This window comes from Piliocolobus tephrosceles, chromosome 14, assembly GCF_002776525.5.
Source record: "Piliocolobus tephrosceles isolate RC106 chromosome 14, ASM277652v3, whole genome shotgun sequence".
NCBI classification, from domain to species: Eukaryota; Metazoa; Chordata; class Mammalia; order Primates; family Cercopithecidae; genus Piliocolobus; species Piliocolobus tephrosceles.
The window spans coordinates 25038945-25049403 of NC_045447.1; the positions used below are offsets into that span (position 1 = coordinate 25038945).

The 10459-nt window shown below is 51.6% G+C and overlaps 1 protein-coding gene across 3 annotated transcripts in view; it reads right to left on the reverse strand.

The window, feature by feature from the left end:
- ZNF618 (zinc finger protein 618) overlaps positions 1-10459 on the reverse strand; it is a 178238-nt gene that overhangs the window by 15574 nt on the left and 152205 nt on the right. For all 3 annotated transcript variants that reach the window (XM_023223774.1, XM_023223775.1, XM_023223776.1), the window contains 2 exons: positions 6873-6953; positions 3284-3361 (listed from right to left, as the gene is read on the reverse strand). In XM_023223774.1, the coding sequence (XP_023079542.1) occupies positions 3284-3361; positions 6873-6953 (159 nt within the window). The remainder of the gene's footprint in view (positions 1-3283; positions 3362-6872; positions 6954-10459) is intronic.

The following is a 10459-nucleotide window of genomic DNA, read 5'->3' on the forward strand; positions in this document are numbered from 1 at the left end:
AGAAAGAAAGAAAGAAAGAAAGAAAGAAAGAAAGAAAGAAAGAAAGAGAGAGAGAGAGAGAGAGAGAGAGAGAAAGAGAGAAAGAGAGAGAAAGAAAGAGAGAAAGAAAGAGAGAAAGAAAGAAAGAAACCAGGAAAGAAAGAAAGGAAGAAACCAGGAAACGAAGAAAGGAAGAAACCAGGAAAGGAAGAAAGGAAGGAACCAGGAAAGGAAGGAAGGAAGGAACCAGGAAAAGAAGAAAGGAAAGAACCAGGAAAGGAAGAAAGGAAGGAACCAGGAAAGAAAGGAAGGAAGGAAGGAAGGAACCAGGTGTGGTCACCTCCAAAATCCTAAACTCATGAGCTGCCAGCTTGCTTGCTGTCTGTCAATCCCTTGCTTGCTGTCCTAATCCCTCTTAGCTGTGGTCTTCCTGGCTGTACTTTAATGAGGAGGTTGAAAGAGATGACCTCTGAGACGGCTTCCATCTCTACTAATCTTCTATCAGGGTCTACCTGAGGCTGCAGAGGGTGGGTGTTGAGAGCATGGGCTCTGGAGTTCACTGCGAGAGCTGGAATCCTATCCATAGCCTGTCACTGTGACTGCATAGCCTTGGACAAGTTACTTAACCAATTTGTGCCTCCGTTTCATCAGCTAAGAAGCAGAGCTGTTATGGGCACTTAACTCTGAGGGTTGTTCTGAGAATTAAATGAGTAAAAGTCTTAGAACAAGGCCTGGCACCAAGTAAAAGCTCAAATGCTATTGGATGCTTTTTTTTAGGAGCTGTGCAACTTTGGACCAGTGATTATGTTCTTTGAGCCTCGGTTTCATCATCTCCATAATGGGGATGAAAATGTCAACTACCTAATCAGGAAGATCTGATGAAATAACCAGTGTAAAGCTCTCAGTACCACAAGTGACGCATAGAAAGCACTCGCAAAATTTTAGCTATCTTTGGTATTATTACTGCCAAAGCATGCTTCTCCAACGTCACCAAGGCACGACAGGTTTTCCTACGGCACAGAAAGAAAGTTTATTAGCGGGAATTACCCTGTGCCATTCAGCAGCCCCATAATGAGATTGGTGTTATTCAAGGCTGATCCTCCTTATCGGCGGCGCTGTGAACTGCGCAGCTCATGATGCTTAATTTCTCTCTATGGAGCCAAGCCTTTAATCCCGATTCAGGGTGGCTGGGATTCAGCCTGGCTTTGCGCTTGATTGCCGGCCAGGCATTCTCTGGCTGCGCTGAACCAGAACAAAGCAGCCCGCGGCTCCACTCGGAAAACAAGTCAAGATGCTTGGGAGAGGTGGGGCCACCTCAAGGCTCAGCCCTGATTTGCATTTTAATGGCCTCCAGGGATGGGAAAGCACTGGCACCCAGGCTCTTCCCTAATCACAGCTCAGCTTCCAGAAGCTGGCAGGGCGCGGGTAGAGTGCAGAGGCTTCAGAGGAAGAGTGCAGGAGGCTGTGCTGTGGGAGTCTCAGGACCAAGTGATATGTTCAGGCAGCGGTTCCCAAGTGGCCTGCCAACTGCTGTCCCTAGCCCAGGGGTCCTCTTTCCCCATGGGGTCTAAACACCTTGAGCTGGCATTCAAGGCCTTCCCTGGTGAGGCACGGCTGACGACAAAGGAAAGCAGGGGGTGGCAAGCGTGGCGTGGGGTAGGTTGCTGGAGACAGGGGATTTTCAGGCCCTTTAGAGATGGAGACACAGCTTCCTGCAGGAGGTCACACAGTACCCAGACACACCAGTTAGAGCAAGTCTCCGAGGCAAGTGCCTTGGCTGCAACTCTAGAGCTCTGTCTTGATTTTAAGTTGATTAGAAATAAATAATAGGCTCTCCCAAAAGATCATGTGATTTGATGCCTAGTATACAGCAGATACCCAATTAATATATGCTGGATGAATGAGTGAATGACAGAGACTAGACTAACAGAACAGTACTTAGCCTAAAAGAGATTCTAGTACTGTAATACTCTATGCTAGTCAGGCCAGACCTGGGAGATGATGTGAAAGATTTGTACAATAACAATAACAGGTGAAATAATAGCAGCTACCAATTACTGAACCCCATTATATGTCAGGCACTTCTCACCCATTATTTCTAATGCCTCTAGAGAATTCCTCTGGGGAAAGGGGTGGAGGGACAGCTAGCTGCCTCCCCAGACTCATGCTTCCCTTTGCAGAGTGTCCAGCTGTGCTGGGACAGTGGCTCTGGACATGCTTCCACTCATGGATTCAGGCTGGTCGTATGGCTAATCCTCCACACTGGAATTTGAGCATCTACAGGTGTCATTTGTGGTCTGAAATGGTAAAGAAGTGTGCCTGCTCCATAGCCTCTCTCTCCATCCACAAAGAGAGGACGCTGAAGATCTAGAGGATGGAGCCACAAGAAAAAAGAGCCTTGATCCCTGAATCACCATGTGGAAGCCACCCAACGAGGTCACGTGCATTGGGCTATAATGTGAGTAAGTAGTAAATGATCTGTATGTGTAACCACTGAGAATGTGGAATAACTGACTTATTCCAGCAAATAGTGTCTCCCTGAGACTTGTGTTATGCTGTGGTGAAATATAATAAATAGGTTGCCTGGAGAGCAGATGACTGCACCTGTAGCTCTAGAGCAGTGGTTCTCAAAGGGTTAGTCCCTGAACCAGTAGCATCAGCACTGTCTTAAGACTTACCAAAAATGCAAATCCTAGTCCCCACCTCTGCAGACCTACAGAATCAGAAATTCACAATGGAGCCTAGAAATCTGCGCTCTAGCCAGCCCTCCTGGTGATTCTGACGTGTCCTCAAGTTTGGGCGCAACTGCATTCTGGGACATAGGGTGTTAGTGAATTAGACTCTGCTCTGAGGTGGGCCTTAGCCCAGTTTGCCTTGGGCTGCATGTCTCTCCATCCCCACCTTCTGCCTCTGCTCACCTTGATCTCAAACCATGTTCCATTTCCACCTGCACAATTCGCTTCCAGGCTAGCTCCTACTTGGCCTTTAGGCCCAGCCAAGAGGCCACCACCTCCAGGAAGTCTTTTCAACCCTGTCCCATCTCTCTGTGTTCCCACAGAGCCTGTGCTGCCTCCCCACCGCCCCCGCCTGCAGAGCACAGACCAGCCTGTGTTAATAACTGACTGACTGGGGCTCCCTGCAAGCAGGTTCCATGTCCTATGACCACTATGACCATTTTTTCCAGGAAAGAGCGGTCTTCCCTAGGGGCCTCAGGTCAGGCCCTAACCATGTCTTCCGTTTGCAGGAACTGAGGAAGGGGAGTAGGAGAGGAGCTGTATCCCTGGTGGGCAGCTGGGCCCCTTACCCGCGTGGGATTGCATGTGCTCCAAGAGGTTGTTGTAGAACTGGAACTGGATCCCACAGGCGCCACAGGTGTAGGGTTCTGGAGGGAGAAATGAGGCAGCCGTGTGAGGGGTGGAACCAACGCAGACACCTTCTGCTGGGCTGCAGGCAGCTTTGCAAGTGGGAACCCAAACACACACTGGGTCTCTGTGCTCAGGGCTCCGGGCCCAGCCTGCCTGCCTCCCCTGTCACTAGACCCACGAGGGAGAGGCTGGGGGAAGGAACGATGGAGAGAGAAAGCCATGCAGAGAGAGACCATTAGCTCAACCGAGCAGCTATTTATTGAGTGCTTACTGCGTGCCAGCCACTGTTCTGCACACTTGAGATGGGGGTAGGGGGGACAACATCAACATCAACAGACCAACGGCCCTCTCAGGGCAGAGACTGAGTCTCATGGTGTCACACCCCAGCTCTCTCTGTGGAACCACATGAGGTCACTATTTGCCAAGTGAACAAATGAATGAATGTATGAATGAACAAGAACCAAGGTAACAGACATAAGGGAAGCAAGAAGGAAAAGGGTAAGAAGTGGAAAAAGCCACAGAGAAGCACGAGGAAGTGGGGATCTGATGGGGAAAGGGAGGAGGAGACGGAGAGAGGAGTGAGGGAGGGCACACGTAGGAACAGGTGCAAGGGGTGCAGGGGCCTGGATCACTCAGCTCTCTGCTCTCAGCACTCATATCAGGGCCTGGCAGAGAAGAGGGAGAAGGAGAGAAGGAAGAGGAATAAGAAAGACGGGTAGGAAGAAGAGCAAGGAAAAGAAGAAAAACGAGGGCTGCAATGGGGCTCGGAAGAGGTGTACTGAGGCTGCCTGATGACCGTGAATGGGAAGGCCTGAGCTCCTGCCAGGGCTGGGGCAGCAGAGCCAAGGTTGCTGCTGGTTAGGGCTCTGCCCCACTCCATCCAAACTGCTCCACCCGCCCAGGGCTAGACCTGGGCCTGCCTCCACCAGCTGCCGGGTCTGCCCGGGAGGGCAGCCCAAGGCCCATCTCACACAGCCTGGAGGTTCCAGGAGCACGTGGCTGGCTGAGTTCCTTCCCTGCCCTGCCCTGCCTTGCCCTCTCCAGCCCCCCGACAGGACCATCACTTACTCTGTAGGAGAGGGAAAGGGTTGGAAATCAGGGGACTTGCAGTTTCTGCAAAAGAGAAACAGTTTAGCCATCTCTTCTAGTTCTGCTGTTCTGTGCTGATCGTCATAATTCTTATTCTTAATAACCAGTGAGCCAGATGGGGCTTTCAGAGGAGCAGGGAGCATCTGAGGGGCAGGTTTACAATCTGGGGTGGGGTTGTAGGGAGGCTTGACACAGAGGCCACGCCTTTCAGAGGATCAAGGTTTATCTACTGTGGGTGCTGGGGCCACCAGGCAGGGCAAGACAAGTCACTGCCATCCCTCCAGGACACCCTTCACTCTGAAAAAGTGAGGCCACATGAGTACCGGTGACAAGACATCCTTGCACGGCAGCTCACTTCGGGACAGGGAGCTGGCAGCTCCTTCTAGGTTCTGGCACCAGGTGGGGATGTTTGGTACCAAACACCAGAGCAGCCACCGAAAGCGGCTGTGCTTTGGAGGGCTCCTGCTGGCTGGCATCTCTCCCTCACTTCTTGGCACTGCCAGAGGTTGGCAAGCCTCAAACGCAGCAGACAGCACAGCGGGGCCAGATGGACTAGATGGGGAATCCTGGCTCCACCACTTATAATCTGGGGGACCTGGGGCAGCAATCTACCCTTCCTGAGCCTCAGTTTCCCACTCCAAAAAGTGGGGATAACAATAACATTGACCCGCACGGGGCTGTGGTAAGGAGGAAGACAGATAAGACATATAAAGCTCTGAACACATGCCAGGCACACAGTAAGCGCTCAATAAATGGCGGCTGCCAACAGCAGCAGCAGCAGCAGTGCTTGCACTATCATTCCCGATTGTGAATATTAGTTCTGGGGGCAGGGGACGCACAGAGGATGCAGCATGGCTTGGATGGGAGCACAGGGCACACCCGGAGACCTTGGTTCCAGCCCAGCGCTGCTACTTATTCCTATGTGGCCTTGGGCAAGTCACTCCATCCCTTACAGGCCCACCTCTTGGAGAGGTTGTGTAGATGACATTGTTCAAAACCTCATTTCCTTCCGCAGAACAGTCATCAAATCACTTGGTTTACTTAAAAAATTAAATGATCAACTATCACCACCAAAAAACCCTAACACCTGAGTATGTAATCTGTGCCAGGCACTCACTGAATGTTTACAACCACCACGGGGCTATGTGTGTTTGTCAAGCCACTTTACAGCAGAGGAGGGATTCAGAGACTAGCCTAAGTCACTAGTTAGCAAGTGGTGGAGTTGGGTTCACATGTGAGTAAGAGCCCGAAGTGGAGCTCCTGTTACTAGGCAGATGCCTCCACACTCAAGTCTGGGCTCCTGGCTGTCTCAGAGGGTCCCCAACGGCTGTGATGTGTTCGTCACCTGTCCACACCCAGGCAGTGCCCAGCCCGGTGCCTGGTACAGGCTGACACCTAATATGTAGTGAATTAAACTTCAACCATGCAAGAAAGTGAGTGGGTGCCTTCCCCTAATCGAACCACAGTGTGAGAATTCCTCTCCCCTCCTGCCCTACCTTTCAGGGTACAGACTAGCTTGCTGTGTTCTGCTCGGACAGAGGCTGCTGGTGACCAGCCAGGGTCCCCACAGGCTGACCCTGGGTCTGGTGGGAGAGGCCCCTTGGCTGCTGCTCTGGACGTTCTAGGGCTTTGTCGCGGTCCTGCATGAGGCAGGCCATCAGGGGGCGCCAGAGACCACTGGGAGCCTCAGTTTAAACCCACTTAAGCAGGTAGGGGCTGGAAGGGAATCTTTGTTCTAATGGCTCCATGGCCAAAATGAGACCAGAACTTGGGGCCTCTGGCTCTCACAGCTCTCTCTCTCTCTCTCTCTCTCTGTCTCTCATTTTGAGACAGAGTCTTGCTCTGTCACCCAGGCTGGAGTGCAGTGGTGCCATCTTGGCTCACTCTAACCTCTGTCCCCTGGGTTCAAGTGATTCTCCTGCCTCAGCCTCCTGAGGATTTTTAGTAGAGGTGGGGTTTCACCACGTTGGCCAGGTTGGTCTCTAACTCCTGACCTCAAGTGACCCACCCACCTCGGTCTCCCAAAGTGCTGGGATTACAGGCATGAGCCACGGCGCCCAGTCTCTTAGAGCTCTCTCTACTGTACTTTCTTTGCTTCTCCTGTAAACAAACTGGCTGAGACGTCTACCCTAAACATATAGCAGTGGCTCTCTCAGGCCCAACCATCTGGGGCCAGCTGAGTTGATGCCGCAGGCTATGGGGAGAGACAGAGAGGAGGCACTGCCCATTGATGCCCAAGGCTCAGAGGAATGTCCCTGGAAGAAAAGGCCCCTCCTGCCTCTGCAGTCTCCCTCTGATTCCCTACTGCCAGCCTCCTCCCAACAAGATCCATCATGCACCACAAAGACCCCAGCCCACAGGGTGCTGCCGCGGCTGCCAGGGGGGAGCAGGCGAAGCTGGCAGCTGCCGCACAGGATGGCTGTCAAGGGGCACACTCACCGCTGGAGTTCTGTGAACTGCTGTTCGTCTCTTCAAAGTGGTTTTGTGCTTTGCCTTCTACTCTCCGACTAAAAGCGCTTTCTGCTGGGTGGGGGACAGGAGAGAGAAAGAACACAATGGTGAATGGTCAGCACTAGGTCTCAAGGGAGGGGTAGGGTGGGTGAAGGCCAAGGACTCTGCTGGGTCAACCAGCTCTCAAAAGGGCTCCGAGAGCCCAAGTCAGACCTCCCCAGGCTCCTCTGAGTGGCCTAGTCCCTTGGCAGGGCCGCAAGTCCCTTGGCAGGGCCTCCTGGCAGTGCCCAGGAGGCCCAGGCACAGGGTTGGGGGGGGGTGACATGCCCCAAAACACACAGATGAAATCCAGCTGGAGAGCAGATGGCAAATGGGCCTGAGTCTCCCATCTTTGGCTCCCAGAGAGCCACAATTCTGACACCAAGTCATTAGATCTACCGCCCACCACTCCCTGTCAGATTCTGCTGCCACGGGCCCCACCAAAGGGCAGAGATGATGACAGCATGTTTTCTGGTGATTCCAGCTCCATCAGCTAGGTGGTGCCTCGTGACAGGGAGGGCAGCCTGGAACAGACGGCGTGACAGGGAGAGCCGGGGCAGCCCCACACCCCCAGAGGCCAAACCCAGGCAAAGTCTGGTTGGTGTTCACCCAGCGGAAGGGATGGGTTCCCCCTGAGTAACTACTGGGGTGTCTCTGCTTACAGGCTGCCATCTACCTGAGTGGCCTGCCCTCTCCCAGCACACTCTCTGGAAACCCTGCAATGCAGAGATAGGGTCCAACAAGGTGGAAAACCATGAGTCTATCCCCCACCCCCACCTGCAGAAGGTACTGAAACAGATGCTCCGAGTTGGAAGACGGCCCAGTTTTTCCAAGGCGCTCCTGGCATGAGGGGGATGCCAGATGATCCAAGAGATAAAGACCTCAGGGAAGAAGTCAATTTGGGATGTGCAGCTGACCCAGTCCATTTCTTACGGAGAAACAATTTGCCCAAAGATATCAAAGGCTCCGAGAAGTCTGCCCGGAAAGAGACCCATTTAGGTTTACTTAACCCAGCCTTCCCTAAACATAAGAGGGGTTCCCACAGAACCCCATTTTTAAAACATTAGATTCTGAAATATGTCACAAAATTGGTGATCTTGAGAATGCACTTTGGGAAACACCACTAAACACCACTCTCACCTGGTCCACCCTGCTCCGGAAGAGCAAGTACTTAAGTTTGTGGGCGCCAGGGTTGCGGATGGTCACGGGAATGATGGGAAAGGAAGCCAGAGGCAGCGCCTGCAGGCCCTACCCAATTCCCACATTCCCCCGACCCCCGTCATCCCATTGTAACAATGTCTCCCGACACAGGCTCCTTCCTGCAGAGGCTGCAGCTCACATTACAAGGACGACCCTCCCTTCAAAATGTGTCTGTGAAATGCCTGGGCTGACAGTCCCAGGGAGCATCTACAAATTGGCACAGAAGGCCCCTCTGTTCTCAGTCTAGGGAAAGCGGGGCAGGGGGCTCTCGTTCGCTGAATACCTCCTATGTACCAGGCACTGGACCAGATACTTTACATCCATGGTCCCTCTAATTCTCCCAAGAGCCTTGTGAGGGCTGCACTGTCTTTCCCATTTCATAGGTGAAAAAAACAGAGGAAAGAGTGAGATTGTCAAGTTCCTGGGGTTGGATGTGCTCCTAACCCTCCCAGATGGCAGAATCAGACTTCACTTTGGGGGCAGGTGCTTCCTTTTGAAAAAGGTCTAGGGTAGAAAAGTGACTGCCTACCCCATCTTCATCCTTGTGTACGTTGGGTGACTGGCACTCATCTATGGAGGACTTCTGACCAGCATGCTGGTAGAACTTACCACAATTGAGGTTGCAAACTCTTACACTGTTCAGCTGATAATGCACATTTTGAATAGCTTTCCTTGCCACAAGTACCTCTGGCTGAAAAATCAATGTGCAGTACCAGAGGTGAAATCCTACACAGGGACATGCCCATACACACACGAAGGGCCACTTATTCCAGGACGAGGAGGTGACTGACAGTTTCTTCCTCAACCACGCACTATCTTACCTCCCATGCAGGCTCCTGCTCCCAACCGGATGCCCTCGGACCTGCCCAGCTGGTGAATCCAGAGGTGACCCCCCACCCACAAGTCTTCCAAGGCACATGAAGGCAGCCTGAGGCCTGTCCCGTAGCTTGCTGAATGCCTACTCAGAGACACTGAAGCTGGAGACCGACCACGTACCACACCCTGTGGGCCGCCCTCTGCAGAAACCGCAGCCATAAAAACTCCCAGCCACAAAATGCAAGAGAGAAAGCAAGATTTGAAAGCCATGATTCCATCATTTAGTGGAGCCAATATCTATCACCAATAAGACTGTGATGACCAATCTGCTTCTAACTAATTTATGCTACTGCTGAAAAACACAATGGCTACTGGCTTTTCTCAACATGGTACCTGAAAAACCATGACCTTCAAGGCTGATTGACTACTCTCTTTTTGGGAGATCTAAGCACAATAAACATGTCTTCAAAGAATCACACCCTTGCCCAAAATTAGCCTCCTGAACTAAGGAATTAAGGAAAGCACGGCTTAATCACTCCGCTGGGATGTCAGTCACCGAATGAACCAAGTGGTTCCTTTACCTGAGTTCTCACCTTGATCATCTATTTATTTAAGAAATGACTTTTGTCTCCTGAGGACAACTGAAGGGACCACGGTCCCAGAAGCACCGCATCATCACTCTGCCCTACAACCCCCAAGTCCCAGCAGGTGGCCCAGGGCTGGTTCCATCCAAGCGTGAATCTAATAATTCCTGACTGCTGGTCCTCGGCACACAGAGTGTCTGGCCAGTTTTCCTGGAGGAAATAACTTCTCGGAACTTTTTACTGTCTGTTTACCCCTCTGGAGCCAGAGTCCTTTGCAGTGTGAACTGAGGAAATGGTGGCATCCACCGATTTCCTGCTGGGCTTGTATCTCATGGAGGAGTTTCATGGGTAGTGCCACAGAACGGGAGGGCAAGAGACCGGAGATCTAGGTTGACCATCTGGCTTAGCCTGCTTTGTTGAGAGCAGATCCTTGTTGAAACAATTTTTTTTTAAAATTAAGTTTTCTAAAAGGTGGGAAATGCACACTCATGCCAACAGGGTCCAGGCAGGCAACAGAAACAGAGGAACTGGGTTGGATGTAAGACAGACAACACTGTGATCACAATGAGAAATAACACCTGCCACATGGCCATTGTGTTGGGGAGGCAGTAGAGAGTGGTGGGGATGTGGCAAAGTGGAGAGCATACACTCTATTCAAGGAAGCAGCCAATTGTTGCCCTGTAGAAAAGTGAGTCCGGGACTGCCAGATCTGACTTTTCAACGTCAGGTAGAAATCAAAAGTTTTACATAAAATTTGATGCTCAAAAGCTGGCAACTAACTCAAAAAATTTTTAAAACTTGTGAAGAATGTCAAATAAAACAGGCCCCTTGGCCATGATTTGGGAAAAAAAATTCTACTGCTTAAAAAAAAAAGTTTGCAAACCTCCTTGTTTGCAAACCCTCTGATTTAAGGTGAGAAGACTTGGCTCACAAATG